Here is a 16,553-nt window from a genome sequence, read left to right on the forward strand (position 1 = left end):
TAGGAAACCGTTAAAGCCCAAGAAACCTGTCTGATTTTCTGGGTAGCTATGAAATATCATGGGGGAGTGAACTAGATGGGAAAATTGCCTGCCTGTCAAGACTCAGGGTATTACATAGTCCTAAGCAGGGCAGTCACCAGAAGTGAGGCAGGATATACCCCTTTGTAAGAGGTAGATGGCCAGGAAAGATCAGTGCTGGTGCAGCATCTGTTTTCACCGAGGGCGGGGGGAGGGAAAAGGGGGGTTGCTTTTAATCCCTAATTTATCTGCTGTCTATGTGAGTGAGGAATAAGAAAGTTAGGGGCTATGATCCACCAGAGGATTGAGGCATCCAGCCCCTGGAGAGGGTTTATGGTTTTGATCCTCAAGCATATATAGTACTGCTCTCTGGCCCAGAGTTATGAATCTGTTGGCTATGTCTAAGCTGTGTCTAGACTGGCCAGTTTTTCTGGAAAATCAGCCGCTTTTCTGGAAAAACTTGCCAGCTGTCTACACTGGCCGCTTGAATTTCTGCAAAAGCACTGACTTCCTATTGTAAGAAATCAGTGCTTCTTGTGGAAATACTATGCTGCTCCCGTTCAGGAAAAAGTCCTTTTGCGCAAAACTTTTGCACAAAAGGGCCAGTGTAGACAGCTCAGATTTGTTTTCCGCAAAAAAGCCCCGATTGCGAAAATGGCGATCGGAGCTTTTTTGTAGAAAAGCGTGTCTAGATTGACACGGACGCTTTTCCGCAAAAAGTGCTTTTGCGGAAAAGCGTCCGTGTCAATCTAGATGCTATTTTTCGAAAATGCTTTTAACGGAAAACTTTTCGTAAAAGGGATACAAATTAGACGTATTGCAATTGTTAAGGAAGCAGGGATTTAAATCTTCCCCGCTTCATTAGCATAAAAATGGCTGCCGCTTTTTTTCAGCACGGAGCTTTGCCGGGAAAAAGCACCAGTCTAGACACGGATCTTTCGGAAAATAAAGCCTTTTCCGAAAGATCCCTTATGCCTCTTAAAATAAAGGATAAGGGATCTTTCGGAAAAGGCTTTATTTTCCGAAAGATCCGCGTCTAGACTGGCGCTTTTTTCCGGCAAAGCTCCGTGCCGAAAAAAAGCAGCAGCCATTTTTATGCTAATGAAGCGGGGGAGATTTAAATCCCCGCTTCATTAGCAATTGCGATACGTCTAATTTGCATCCCTTTTACGAAAAAGGGATGCAATCTAGACGTAGCCAATGACTTTTGGGGCAACTCTCCATTTCGGAGAATCCCATTTTTAGGCACCTAGCTTGCCCTGTGCATTGGCATTAGGAGCCTGGGTATCTAACTCAGGGTGTGAATTCCACCAGGTGGCAGGGCACTGGAAGTTCAGCATTGCAACACATAAGTCCCTTTGTTCATCTAGCCCTAAATGATTTAGAGAGAGGTCCCAGAGTTCTGGTTCATCTGGGAACAGAATTCTGGATCTTGCTAACTGTAGTCAGGACATATTCTTGCATGTGGGAACACCATATCCCTGCATGAATGCTTCAATACATTGCCAACAAATTCTTTGGGTCCAAATCCTGCACTGACCTTACACCTTGAGAAACCTCACTGGAGTCAGATTGTAAATAAGGACAGACTTTTGGTTTGTCACTTTTCCAGCTACAACTCCCACCTCTGTGGCTCCTTTGCAGAGGAAGTTAATGGAGATTCTCACTTCCCACCAGCTGGAAAAACCTGCTTCTTTCCTAAACTACTACTTCTAAGTAATGACACCTCCTCATTGATGTGCTACACCCATAACAAAGAGGGGTTTGTGTGTAATAAATGAATCTCCCCTTCCAACATACTCAGAATAACTTTTGTTTCTTTCATTTGTTTGACTTTTCTTTTTAATAGGAAGTTTTCCTGAAGAAAGATGTTGCTAGATCAGGAAATCTGAACTTAATGGAATTGCATGCAGCTGTGCAGGAGACAGGTAAGCAGGTCTGGAAAATCCTCTGACTGGGAAAGAGCTAAAAGACTGTGCCAAATACCAGTAAGAGGCAGACAATACACACACTTGCACATTGCTCCATGATGGTTACTACCTCTGGTATGCTTGCTAGTTGCCCTCCCCATTACTGCCTCAGGTTTAGTCTATTTTACCATTGTCACAAGGATCCCAAACCTTGGTTTCTGAAAGTGATTTGCAGCATGATGTTTCATTTGAACGTTGTTTATAGTATATCCATGTCTCATTGGCAGCTCTCTACTGGGATAGCAAGGCAATCACTCTATAGTTAATCCTCCATTATAAGCCCTATTTTGAACCTATCTGATCTCTGCAGAGTCATGACTAAGTTCAGTGGAGGGGAAGAAGGGTAGATATTTAAGGGCCTGATTCTGAGCTGGTACAAATCAGGACTGTTCCATCAAAGTCAGTGGAGCTAATCCTGACTCACAGCAGCTCAGGATCTGGCCCTGTGTGTCTGCTAGACAGGTACACCCACTGTAGTAGTGTCAGACTTCATTCCTTTAAGATCTTTTGCCCTGATTATGCCAGGAGAACTACATGAGTGGGCCCCTGCATCTGGGCAGAGCCACACCAACTTCAGTAAGTCTCTGCAAGGGAACAAGGATTCACTCATTCAGTTCTCTTAAGGATCAGGGCTGTTAAAGGCTCACGATTCATTGGCAGTTTGCATGCATCTATTTAACTGAAGTCAATTTGGTTGGTTACATAATATCATAGAACTACAGGGTTGGAAGAGACCTCAGGAGGTCATCAAGTCCCACCCGCTGCCCAAAGCAGGGCCAACCCCAACTAAATCATCCCAGCCAGGGCTTTGTCAAACTGAGATTTAAAAAGCTCTAGGGATAGTCATTTGAATAGGTAATATTCAAAACTAGCTATAATAAAGAGGGGAAAGATAAGCTCCAAATCCAAGTACTGCACTTATATACACTAAATTATAAAGGCTGTGCTTTGCGTGTGTTTCCAGGCACAAATATTGCAAGACACTTGGGGTGAAATCACCTGTATTTAGTTGTGTGGCAAAAAGCCAACATGGACTTAGAGAGATTCCCAGACCCTTAACATGGTGTGGGGATAATCATGGAATCATAGAACACTAGAAAAGGAAGGGACCTCGAGAGGTCATCATATCCAGTCCCCTGCTGTCATGGCAGGACCCAATACTGTCTAGACCATCCCTGACAGGTGTCTGTCTAACCTGCTCTTAAATATCTCCAGAGATGGAGATTCCACAATCTCCCTAGGCAACTTATTCCAGTGTTTAACCACCCTGACAGTTAGGAAGTTTTTCCTAATGTTCAACCTAAACCTCCCTTGCTGCAGTTTAAGCCCATTGCTTCTTATCCTATCTTCAGAGGCCAAGGAGAACAATTTTTCTCCCTCCTCCTTTTGATACCCTTTTATATACCTGAAAACTGCTATCATGTCCCCTCTCAGGCTATGTCTAGACTGCAGGCTTCTTTCGAAAGAGCCTCTTTCGAAAGATCGCGTCTAGACTGCAGGCGGATCTTTCGATAGAGGAAATCCGCTTTTTCGAAAGAGAGCACCCAGCGAGTCTGGATGCTCTCTTTCGAAGACGGCCTCTTTACATTGAAGAACGCCTTCCTTCGAAAGAGGAACTTTCTAAGGAAGGCGTTCTTCCTCGTGAAACGAGGTTTACCGCCATCGAAAGAAAAGCCGCGTTCTTTCGAAATAATTTCGAAGGAACGCGGCTTGAGTCTGGATGCAGGGGAAGTTCTTTCGAAAAAAGGGTACTTTCGAAAGAACCCCTGAGTGTGGACACGGCCTCAGTCTTCTCCTTTCCAAACTAAACAAGCCAAATTCTTTCAGTCTTTCTTCATAGGTCATGTTCTCTAGACCTGTAATCATTCTTGTTGCTCCAGTAATTTTCCCTACTAGTTTCAGCCAGATACTCTTTTTCACCTCTTTACCTAAACTCTGTGTTATACTGCTGCTAAACAGTTTCTGTGCCTCATCCCAAAGGTAGTTGCACTGCAGTGGCAGGTAGAGGCAATAGTTATATTGTTTGCCATATGTTCTGTGGATGTTGTGAGTAGAGATGATCCAGTTTTTGATTCTCTCCATGTTTGGAATCATGTTTGGGGAATGGAATTTGGACCTGAAGTACTGGGTTAGGTCAGCCCCTCATTGGGAGACATAGTTAATGCTGATCAAACACATTGGTGCTGGAGAAGAGCAAAGTCCTGTTAGTTTTGCAATTACCCTGTGATGCTCTTGATGGCGGTAAGGTGCCCTATTGTTGTCTTTCTTCCTTTCTACAGGGATTTCACACAGCAACCAAGTCTGTAACCTGATGGTGATCAAATATGGCAAAACTGACATGAAAATCAGCTTTGAGAGCTTCTTCTGCTTCATGCTGCGCGTGGAGATCATGGGAGGTATGGACATTCTGCAGCACATCGCTGATGCAGGAATTGACAGCAAGCCTGCAATGTCTCATAGACTCATAGACTCATAGACTTTAAGGTCAGAAGAGACCATTATGATCATCTAGTCTGACCCCCTGCACAGTGCAGGCCACAGAATCTCACCCACCCCTCTTAGAATAATCCTCTCACCTATGTCTCAGATATTGAAGCCTTCAAATACTTTGAAGGCCCCAAGATGCAGAGAATCCTCCAGCTGTGATCTGTGCCCCATGCTACAGAGGAAGGCGAAAAATCTCCAGGGTCTCTGCCAATCTACCCTGGAGGAAAATTCCTTCTTGACCCCAAATATGGCAATCAGCTAAACCCTGAGCATGTGGGCAAGATTCACCAGCCAGACACCCAGAATAGTAACTCCATTGACCTATTTCCCACTGATAATGAATGGTCAATTAGTTACCAAGATCATGTTCTCAAACCATCCCCTTATCATAGAACTGGAAGAGACATCAGAAGGTCATCAAGTCCAGCCCCCTGCTCTAGGCAGGACCAATCCCATCTAAATCAACCCAGCCAGGGCTTTGTCAAGCCAGGACTTAAACACTTCTAGGGATGGAGACTCCACTACTTCCCTAGTTAACCCATTCCAGTGCTTCACTAACCTCCTAGTGAAATAATTTTTCCTAATATCCAACCTGGACTTCTCCCACCATAACTTGAGACCATTGCTCCTTGTTCTGCCATCTGTCACTACTGAGAACAGCCTCTCTCCATCCTCTTTGCAACCTCCCTTCAGGAAGTTGAAGGCTGCTATCATATCCCCCCTCACTCTTCACTTCTCCAGACTAAACAGACCCAACTCCCTCAGCCTCTCCTCATAGGTCATATGCTCCAGCCCCCTAATCATTTTGGTTGCCTTCCGCTGGACCCTCTCCAATGCGTCCACATCCTTTTTGTAGTGTGGGGCCCAGAACTAGACACAATACTCCAGATGTGGCCTCACCAATGCCGAATAAAGGGGAATAATGACATCTCTGGATCTGCTGGCAATGCTCCTTTTAATGCAACCTAATATGCCATTAGCTTTCTTGGCTACAAGGGCACACTGTTGACTCATATCCAGCTTCTCATCCACTGTAACCCCCAGGTCCTTTTCTGCATAACTACTACTTAGCTGGTTGGTCCCCAGCTTGTAACTATGCTTGGGATTCTTCTGTCCCAAGTGCAGAACTCTACACTTGTCCTTGTTGAACCTCATCAGATTTCTTGTGGCCCAATCCTCCAATTTGTCTAAGTCACTCTGGACTCTATCTCTGCCCTTAAGCATATCTACCTCTCTCCCCAGCTTAGTGTCATCCGCAAACTTGCTGAGGGTGCAATCCATCCCCTCATCCAGGTCATTAATAAAGATATTGAACAAAACCAGTCCTAGAACCGAACCTTGGGGCACTCCGCTAGAAACCGATCGCCATCCTGACATCGAGCCATTGATCACTACTCGCTGGGCCTGGCCTTCTAGCCAGCTTTCTATCCATCTTACCGTCCATATCCCAGATATGGGGCCTGGTTCTCTTCTCATATAAACTACCAGTTGAACCTCTGTAGTCTGACACCCTCGGGACCTGACCAGTGCCAAACCAGAGAATTCGCTGGACCAGGGGAGGTCAATATTGTCTGGTAGCATTACCAGCACTTCCACTGCTCACTAGGCTCTTAGAGGACATTTAGGTGTAAATTAGAGCTAAATAGCAGCACAGAACACTGAGAACCAGGACTGGTGGCTGTAAACAAACTTTATGGGACTGTGGGAAACTTGGCCACACCCATGATAACTGGTCATCTGGCTAACTAAAATCATGCCAGACCATGGATGTAGCCAGACCAGAGAGTGCCAGACTACAGAACTTCAGCTTATAGTGAAAAGCAAGAGGAACCCCACTGACACCAATGGAGTGAATTAGAGGAGAATCAGACTCTCAGCCCCTATCTTGCCTCCCAGCACCTTTCCCAGACTCCCTAGACCAGGGCACTTGGAGAGGTTTGGTTCTGTGGAAAGAGCGCGCCTGGAACTGCAGAGTGAGCTTGTGCAAGGAGTTAGGGGAATAAGGGTATGTCTACACTACCCTCCTAGTTCGAACTAGGAAGGTAATGTATGCATACCGCACTTGCTAATGAAGCCCGGGATTTGAATTTCCCGGGCTTCATTAGCATAAGCGGGGAGCCGCCATTTTTAAATCCCCGCTGCTTCGAACCCCGTGTAGCGCGGCTACACGGGGCTCGAACTAGGTAGTTTGGACTAGGGTGCCTATTCCGAACTACCGGTACACCTCGTTTCACAAGGAGTAACGGTAGTTCGGAATAGGACCCTAGTCCGAACTACCTAGTTCGAGCCCCGTGTAGCCGCGCTACACGGGGTTTGAAGCAGCGGGGATTTAAAAATGGCGGCTCCCCGCTTATGCTAATGAAGCCCGGGAAATTCAAATCCCGGGCTTCATTAGCAAGTGCGGTATGCATACATTACCCCGCTAGTTTGAACTAGCGGGGTAGTGTAGACATACCCTAAGAGATGGAGGTTACATAGAAAGCAGGAGGACCTGTGATGTGTCCTAGCCAGCACTGCCATAGAAAAGGAAACCTCCTGATTCCCCTGTGGTCCAAATGATCACAGCCGCATGAGGCAGCTCAGATGTCACCCTCGCATGTCACTGGTGAATGGCCCCGATGCACCACATCTGCATTTCACATGGTGCTGGGTGGGACAGGGGTTCCCCTGCATCTGCTAGAGGCTCTGCATTTCAGTTCATTCCCGGGCTGGTGAGTCAGAGATGGCCTTGTCCCTTGGCCATGAAATTCATCAGATTAATTTTCCTTTTTGTATTTCTTCCCAGAGGCCTTTCGCAACTTAACTAAAGATGGCAAAGGGATCTATCTCCAGGAATCTGAGGTAAGGCCATGCACTTGCCCCTCCCCTGAAGTACAGCTCCGTGCCTTAGACCACTTTGCCTGCTGTTGTAAAGGGCATATTAGAACAACAGGGACTGAATTTCCACTGCCGTGCACCTGTGCATGCTCATTTGCTCCTGTGTGTAGTGATTGTAAAATGCTACGTCATTAACCAGGCTTCACAACACCTCTGTGAGGTAGGGAAGTGTTAGCCTGCCCCTTTTATATGGGGGAAACCGAGGCACAGAGCGACTACCGTGACACATGCCGAAGTCCCTAACCTTTGCATTAGCTACAAGATCATCTGCCTAGAGATCCTGCTTTCTTGGAGGGCTGACTGGGGCTATAAAATGTAGTGAATGGCTTAGGTATGTGCGTGTGGTCACATCCCTCTCTGCTGCTGAATGGAATCTGCACCTGTGGTCACAGGCTCCTGACAGTAACAGAGCTGCTTCCCTTGCACTTTTAGGATGGGCGATGTCTTTTGGGATCAGAAGAGCACAGATCTTATCTCCTGCTCTATAGGCCTAATTCTGAACCCACTGATATAAATGATAAAGCCCCAATAGACTCAAATGTGAGCAGGACTGGAAATCCCATACTGTGTTGGCACAGAGAGAAAACCCACAACCCCACTACTCAGTTGTGAATGGAACCGAAGTCCAGTTGGATGTGCTAATTCAACCCATTTTCCTTGTTCTTTCACAGTGGATGACGATGATGCTTTATTCCTAAAGCCAGATGATGGTGAGGGAATGAGTTGGACCTAGACATGCTGGCCCCTCTCAGAACATAAGGGGCTGTTTCTTTCCAACATGCTATACATTCTGGATGCTTTGGGCCAACCCTACAATCCTCACTCATGTGAGCACTCCCAGGTCAGCCAGCGGGTTGGCTGAAGTGCATCAGGGCAACCAAAGCGAATATGGGTTGCTCTTTCCATCTGGAGAGATAACACCCAGTCTGGGAGCAGATTGGATCAAAAGACCGCAGAGGCGGTGAAATGAAGATGGAAATACATCATTTCCAAAGGAGATTATTGAGGTTGCAAAGGCAAGCGCTCAAAAGTTAGGAAATGCCAGAATTAAGTTTGTCTGTATAGCCTTTTAGTCCCCTTGTGTATATTCCTCACGAGTCGGTCTTTCAGGAACACGGCATATGTCTGGGTTAAATGACTTGCTCAGCATCACACAGGGGCTGTGTGTCCTGCAAAGTGGCATTCAGCTACCTGGAACTTTCTTGTCCTGCAACTCCCTGCCTCTCCAATAAAGCACCTTCCAGCTCCGCTACTGTTAAAGCAGGGGTCCTACAGACAGCAACCTCGGGCATGACACAATCGTGACTCACCTCTAGAGCAAGTCCAGCCTGGGCACTGAATGAGCCAGGCATAGGTGACCACTTCTCCTGTAGCCGGGGAGTGATCGGAGGGGAAGGGAGGTGTTCATCAGCGAGGCCACTGGCAGGCGAGAGGCATGGGGGAAGGGGCTGCTGGGAAGCCATTGGGTGCTAAACACCCACTAATTTTTCCCTATGGGTGTTCAAGCCCTGGAAAACCACTTGGTTGGTCCCTATGAAGCTAGGGGTTATGTCTGGGGGAGAGGGAATGAGGGACTATGTGATCGGGTAATTAAAGACTGTATCATAATGTATATGCACAAGGAGGTCACGGCAAGTTTGCACAGAGAGCCTCACTAATGCTGTGTGTGTGTGTGTGTGTGTGTGTGTGTGTGTGTGTGTGTGTGTGTGTGTGTGTGTGTGTGTGTGTGTGTGTGTGTGTGTGTAAAATAAATAACACAGGGAACTGAGCCAAATTTGGATCCTGATTGCATATGCATTACCTCAGTAAAATCCATGGAGGACCACATGTGCAATGAGATTAGAACAGGTCCTTAATTACATGCCACTCTGGATATATATAAGATAACTTGTACTTGATTAGCTGGACTAGTTAAAGTACAAAGCTTGATCCCTCAAGCAGTTACATTCTGTTTCTACAGTTATGGTTAGTCTGCTTCTATGCAGTTATTCTAATTTAAATTATTTTTGTTACAATATTTATATTTGTACTGTTTGTATCCTGTTCTATTTTTTATAGACCACATTTCTGCTGGCGTGGCCTGCTGCAGTGGACAGAGAACAGTGGTTAGGTCTCTGCAGCATGCCCACCCCTGGGTTAGTAGAGATGTACAGGATGCATAGAAAATGGCAGGCTTTCCCAGCATAGGTGTCATGTCAGAGATTCCACACACAACCCACCCCCCTTCCCGGTTCTTCCAGCAGTTCATTGTGGATTGGGACCTGACATTACAGAGGAGTAAACCCTATCAGCTCATTGTCATGTAAAATGTGACCATGGTGAACAGGAATCAATTACTACTGGGGGAGTTTGTCAAAATTAATAGGATTAAGTGCTGGGCATGGTTTGAATAGCCTCTTGCATCGTTATCCTTAGAATTGGGGTGGGGGACTCATTTCCCAGGTGGTTATGTTGTACAGTGGCATGATTGTTGTCTAGATCCAGTCTATTTTATACATATTTATTGTCTCCCCATTTACTGCTGAGCAACATAATTGCAGGGAGATTATTTTGCTATTGATTATCTGATCCAGAAAAGGAACAGAATTCATCTGTGCCATGTATCACCAAGCATTTGTAACAATAAACTACACTGAACCATGTGACTTGCTCTTACACAATTGTAAAGAATGTTTTACTGGAGTTATTATCCTCAAACATACACAATTCAAACGGCATTATCTGGATCACAATAAAATGTTTTGGCAATGGTGCATACTTGTGTGTTGTAAAGCTTTTATATCACTCGCAGAGTAACATTTCCTGGGTAATTCTGAAGATCTATTACTCCTCGTTTACAATGTGCTTCTTGGAAAATTATATAAAAGGTTTCTGAAGGATGCATTCATTTGTAACCACCAACATTTACAGAGATGCTGATCTTTGCAATGAGTGGTATTGCTACGGCAGATGGGTAGGAAGGAGCGGAAGATTGGAGTGGATGCCTCAGAGGAATAGTAGATAGAGAACCTTTAATGAAAAGATTTGAATGGTTTGCCTTAGAGAGAAAGAGCAACCTGAGACATGATACAGGGATACAAAATAATGGGTAGTGTAGAGAACGTGACTAGCAATGATCTTTCTGAGCACAAGGGCAAGGAGACATTACATAAAACTGAAAGGGGGCAAGTTTCCCTTTTTACATGTACACACTTAGCCGGTGGAGCTCATTTCCACCAGGTCTCACAGCATCCAAGAGCTCAGCAGCATTCAAGAAAGGGGTAGAGCGTTTTAGGTATGACAAGAAAACTCAGATTTCTAATCGCAAGGATTTTTAAAAAACTTAAACAAGAACAGTGGAAGGGACATAAAGCCTTTGCATCAGAGCCCAAGTGAATTATTAATTGGGGGGGGTTAGAAGGAAATTTTCCCCAGGGTCAGGTTATCCCATTACAAATTACTGCATGGTTCCTTGCAACCATCATAGGCCTCTGTTGGGGTATGTCTACACTACAGCGCTAATTCGAACTAACTTAGTTAATTAGTTAATTCAAACTAAGCTAATTCGAATTAACGCATCCAGACTAAAAAACTAGTTCGAATTAGCGTTTTGCTAATTCGAACTAGCATGTCCACACAGAGTGGACCCTGAACCGGGGTTAAGGATGGCTGGAAGCAGTGCCGGCAGGGCATCAGATGAGGAGCTGCTGTCTCAGGCTAGCCGAGGGCTGTGCTTAAAGGGACCCGACCCCCACCCCGGACAGACAGTTCTCAGGGGTGCCCCGCTTGCAAAGCAGTCCTGTCTTGGATTGCCCGGAGTACCCACACTGGGCACATCACAGCACTCGGCCATCAGACCGGCTGCACTTGCCGCAGGCTGCCATCTGGGGAGAGGGGACAATTGGGGGGCTGCAGGAGAGGTTCCACCCCCAGAAGCCCGCAGAGCCAGCCCAGTCCTCCCCATCAGGGGCTCGTACCCCATTCCTCCCTCACCTCCTTCCACTTATCCCTCCTTAGCCCCCCTTCCTGATGTACAAAATAAAGGACAATTGTGTTCAAAAATAGAATCTCTCTTTATTGAACAAAACTGGGGGAGACTGGGAAAAGGAGGTGGGAGAGGGGAAGAGAGAGGCTGGGAGAGGGGAGGGCAACTAAAATGATCAGAAGTTTGGAACAGGTCCCATATGAAGAGAGGCTAAAGAGACTGGGACTTTTCAGCTTAGAAAAGAGGAGACCAAGGGGGGATATGATAGAGGTCTATAAAAGCATGAGTGGGGTGGAGAGGGTGCATACAGAAAAGTTCTTCATTAGTTCCCATAATAGAAGGACTAGAGGACACCAAAGGAAAGGAATGGGTAGCAGGCTTCAAACTAATAACAGAAAGTTCTTCTTCACAAAGCAAAGAGTCAACCTGTGGAACTCCTTGCTGCAGGAGTCTGTGAAGGCTAGAACTAGAACAGAGTTTAAAGAGAAGTGTGATCAAGTCATGGAGGTTGGGTCCATGGAGTGGTATTAGCCAGGGGGTAGGAGTGTTCGAAGGCTGGAGAGGGATGGCATGAGACAAATGGCTTGGTCACTGTCTTTGGTCCATCCCCTCCAGGGTCCCTAGGGTTGGCCACTGTTGGCAGACAGGCTACTGGGCTAGATGGACCTTTGGTCTGACCCAGGATGGCCATTGTAAGCTCAGGGCTCAGGGTCGGGGGTCTCAGTGGACCACCTTGATTTTCATGCAAACCTGCTCCTGGGTGGCCAGGCTGGCAGCTTTCCTGCCCTAGATGGTCGCTTTCCTGTGCCTAGTGCGGAGGTCGTGGATGAGGTCCACGATGTCTGCACTAGACCAGGCGGGTACCCTTCTCTTGCGGTCCTGGGCAAGCTCCCGGGAGCCGCCAGCCTTGTCCCGGGAAGAGGGGGAGGGCTGGGGGGCATCGGGTGGCTGGCTCGAGCCGTGCCAGGTGCAGGGTCTGCTGGCTGGGTGCTGGCAGGCTTGCACCTGGCACGGGCACCGTAGCCAGCCCGTGCCCCTTTAAGGGATCCCGGGGCCGGGAGGAGGGCAATAGAGTTTCCCTGGTGTTGGCCAGAGTGGCCACCAGGGAAAGCTGGGGAGGGCTAGCCTCCCACTAGTTCGAATTAAGGGGCTACACACCCCTTAATTCGAACTAGTAAGTTCGAACTAGGCTTAGTCCTCGTACAATGAGGTTTACCTAGTTCGAACTAAGCGCTCCGTTAGTTCGAATTAACTTTGTAGTGTAGACATACCCTTGGAGACTGGGTCCTGGAGTAGATGGACATTTGATCCAGGCTGGCAATCCTGACCTTTCTGTTTTTGTGCTATCAATTCAAATCTAGGTCAGAATGCTAGGCCACCTGCCCAAGGCAGCCTTCACCTGCCAGTATCCTCTCAGAGTCCTGTGTGTGTGTTGGGGGCGGTGCCTCACTTAGTCTGAGTCCATTCCTCCTTTACGCCATCAGTCATTAGTTCTGTGTCTATCATAGAGGACCCAGCCAAAGTGCTGAGGTTGTAACAAGAGCCCTTTTACGGTAAAACCAGTCAGAAGGCCCATGGCTCTAGCACGGGGTAGACATTATTCCTGTCTCTAGCTATTCCTTCTATTGCTGGTCCACTCCACTGGTTTTGAGCTCAGGGACCCTGTTTGAGCAGTTAGACCCAATGCTTGGCTGCTCCATACCTTATCTCCTCTAGTTTTCCTCCGGATTCTCATTCTAGTGCTCTCACTTGGAATGCCAACTTTCCCAGCAACAACTTGTCAATCTGTTCAAGGGAGCTTCTCTCTCTGGTGGCCAGTCTGTCTTTGTGCCTTTAAGCCCTTTTATCTTTACAGCTGTTTTGAGGGCCTCTCAACCAGGCCCAGATGAGCAAGCAGTTTTCATATTAACCCGGTCGGAGGCAAGGCAGTTTGGAGTCGGTACACCCTATGACACCACTAGGCAGCCTTCAGACACTGAACACTTCTGGCCAGATATTGTAAGTTTGAGTTCCCAATTTGAGTGCTATTGGTTACAGCTAGGGATTGTGGAGCTGGAGAGCTGAGTCCTTTTCCTGGTTCCCCTTCACACACTGTGTAATTTTGGGCAAGTTATTTCTTTGTGCCTCAATTTTCTCATTTGTAAAATGGGAGTAAAACTCATCCACCTTTCTTAAAAGCACTTGAAGGTCCTTGATGGAGGGCATTGTATGCATGCCATCAGTTGTCACAGACCATCACTGTGTACCTTGACAATGGAGTTCAAACGGCAACAGGATCTATGGGGGAGAATACAGATTTTTTTCATTACAAGATTTTTCATTAGTAATTCATGGGACTATCGCCACGAGTTATACAAAACATCACTAGATGGTGGTCCATCCTTATAGGGAAGTCTGCAAACACAAGGAAGGACCTGCGTGTTCTGGAGAAACATGTTTCCCTTAGGCTAGGTCCACACTACAGCTTTTTCTGATGGTTTTTTTTTTTGGAAGAGGCTTTTCCGAAATTTGGCCTGTCTACACTGGGTCAAATTTCAGAAAATCCCCCTCTTTCGGCAGAGCCCTTCTTCCTCTTGGAAATAGGAAGACAGGGGCTTCTGAAAGATCGTGTTTGTACTTTCGCAAAAAAAAAAGCAGAAGAGCAAACGTGTTCTCTGGACACATCTCAGTTCAATGCATTAACAACAGGCTCATTCTGTCTTTCTGTACCAGAAAGCCCTCTCAGCTTTGAGTTCATCACACTGGTATGAGCCCTGCTTTCTCAGGGGCAGTCTCCCCTCTCTCTAGGTTCATCTACACTGACCCCCACTGGTAGGGGCATGGCGGCTATGTCTAGCAACATACCAGAGTGAAAACGGCTGCAGCCACACTGCAATGTGCAGCTGCATCAGTGGCGCTAGAACTATTTTTAGGGTCGGGGTGCTGAGCTGCGCCCCTCCCCCAAAACCTTTTCACGCCCTTCACTGCCCCAGGCTGGGTCACACCTAGAGTGGCCAATTCAACTAGATGGACCAGATGCCTTTAGCAGCAACTGTGTCCGGTTCAGGAGAGTTGGCAACCCAGCCACAGCTCGAGGCGGCTGCAGAACCCCCAGGTTGGCGGCAGGACCTGGAGCGGCAGCGCAGCCTCCAGGGCCGATGGCTTGGACCCCATTGACAGCGAGCTGCAGAGCCCGTGTGGGCAGTGGACGATAGGACCCCAAGGGGTGCTAAAGCTGGTGGGGCTGTGGGACCCCAGAGGGGCTGCCTGGAGGCTTGGATATGGGGCCAGAGGGGGCTCTACAAGGGCCTGGGCCACCTGGAGGCCAAGACATGGGGCTGGGTGAGCTGGCATCAGGGAAGGGAAGCTGGCTGGAAAACCTGGGAGTGGTGCAGCACCCCCACAACCCTACTTCCCATGCCTAGGAACTACATTTGCAATGAAAAGCAATGGCAGAGGGAATGCAGTGGGGAAAGTCTCTGGCCACAGGGATGCTTGTCTTATGTGGATGCTGCGTGGGGCTCATTTTCAATTAAGTGCTGTTGAGCAGAGATCAAGGCCCCTCCAGCCGGCTGTGCACACAGGCAGAGACAGAGTTTATTACATTGCTGAGCTGTTGTGACCCAAAAGGAGGGGGCGGGTGTGTGGAAATGTGTTGTTTCCGCAGCAAGCTGCTTTCCACAAAATGAGATGCTAAAACTGATACTTCTCTTTGTCTCGGCTTCCTGCTGTGTCTTACACTGGATTATACCTGCAAAGGAGCCTCACCAAGCTGGATGTTCAATTTATCAGCACAGTCGGGATTGATTTGTTACACCACCTATCCCAGGGAAATGAATGTCTCCCTTCCATTCTGGGCAAATCTTTGTTTTTCTCCGATCATCTGTGTAATGAAAGCAGCTGACATTCCACAGACGAAAGCGGAAAAAACCCTATAAAATACAATCTAACTGTCTTGAGCAAGGCAACACTAGAGATTAATGCCATTTGGAATACAAAGCAAGGCCTAGGCCGGACCAGGCCTAGCACGTAGCTGGCTGTAGCTATCTGAGGTGGGCAAAAGCCACCTGTTTGAGTTTTAATGTCAATTTTTGTTGACTGCTGGTGAATTGGCTCAGACGGATGGGAATGAAGTCCTCTGCTTAATCTACTGCTTATATAACATTCGGAGAGGGAGGCAGATCTTCCGAGCCAGCCAAGCTGTATTCAGCACCAGGCAGCGGGTGGGTTTAAGCCTTTTCCCTGAGCCCTTGTCTACTAGGGAGTTATTTCAAAATAACCCCCCTTTTTTTAGAAATAATAAGCAGAGCGTCCACACTACCAAGCCCGTTATTTCGAAATCATGGGCTGCTTATTTCAAAATCAGTACTCCTGCTTTCCTCGGGGAATAACGCTTATTTTGAAATAGGTATATCAAAATAACGTTAGTGTGGACGCTCCACTGCTGCTATTTTGAAATAACTATTCCCCGGAGTCATTCGAAATAACTACTTCCCAGTGCTTCCTGGGGCTCTAAGTTGAGGTAGCACATCCACATTAACAGAGTTTGCCTCGGATTAATTTCAAGGGTCCCCCAGAATGAGGACACGCTACTTTAATTTTGTTATTTTGGGAGTTATTGTTTCAAAGGTAGTTATTTTGAAATAATTTCCTAGTGTAGACATGCCCTGAGTGATCCTGTGGTTGGTGTGCTCCTTTCTGCCAGTTAAAGTAACTTCAACAGTTAACTGTGAACAGTCCAGTGAGCCAGAACTGAATGACAGCCCTGCAACAAAATGCTTGAGGCTGTCATTCCAAAGCTGAGCCTTAGTAAGCAAGCAGTATGGCCTAATAGAGGGTGTGCTAAACTGGAGCACAGGCACGCGGGGTTCTGTTCCTTGTGCTCCCAGGTCACTGTGCTACCCTGGCTCTCTGTTGCATTTAGACTCCTTCCTGCCATTCATTTCCGTGGATGTGGCTGTTTGCCAGTCTGTAAATGGGGGTTAATAATCCTGCCCTCCTTTGTAAAGTACTTGGATCTCTGTTGATAAAAACCATGCTATCAGAGCTCAGTGCTATTATTTTCTGCAAAGCTTTCCACACTCCCAGTCTGACTGTCAATACAACCTGGGTTGGTTTAAGGGGGAAACAATGTGATACATTGTGGCTTCACCTGGAAGCTATGTAAAACTCTGTAGTGTTGGCTGAGATCTGCTTTGGGCAAGGGGAGCTCCTGCAAAGCAACATTCCAATGGTGAAAACTAGAGCTACTAGGAACC

At 47.2% G+C, this 16,553-nt stretch overlaps 1 protein-coding gene across 1 annotated transcript in view; it reads left to right on the top strand.

Moving 5' to 3' along the window:
- The window catches only part of LOC102444821 (calpain-14), a 29,683-nt gene extending 20,605 nt beyond the window's left edge, over nucleotides 1-9,078 (top strand). Inside the window, exons 18-21 of the mRNA XM_089777481.1 lie at nucleotides 1,868-1,946; nucleotides 4,268-4,384; nucleotides 7,261-7,316; nucleotides 8,024-9,078. Coding sequence (XP_089633607.1) covers nucleotides 1,868-1,946; nucleotides 4,268-4,384; nucleotides 7,261-7,316; nucleotides 8,024-8,050 — 279 coding nt within the window. The 3' untranslated portion in view covers nucleotides 8,051-9,078. The remainder of the gene's footprint in view (nucleotides 1-1,867; nucleotides 1,947-4,267; nucleotides 4,385-7,260; nucleotides 7,317-8,023) is intronic.
- The last annotated feature ends 7,475 nt before the right edge of the window (nucleotides 9,079-16,553 follow it).

Source organism: Pelodiscus sinensis, chromosome 3, assembly GCF_052426305.1.
Source record: "Pelodiscus sinensis isolate ZL-2025 chromosome 3, ASM5242630v1, whole genome shotgun sequence".
Lineage (NCBI taxonomy): Eukaryota > Metazoa > Chordata > Testudines > Trionychidae > Pelodiscus > Pelodiscus sinensis.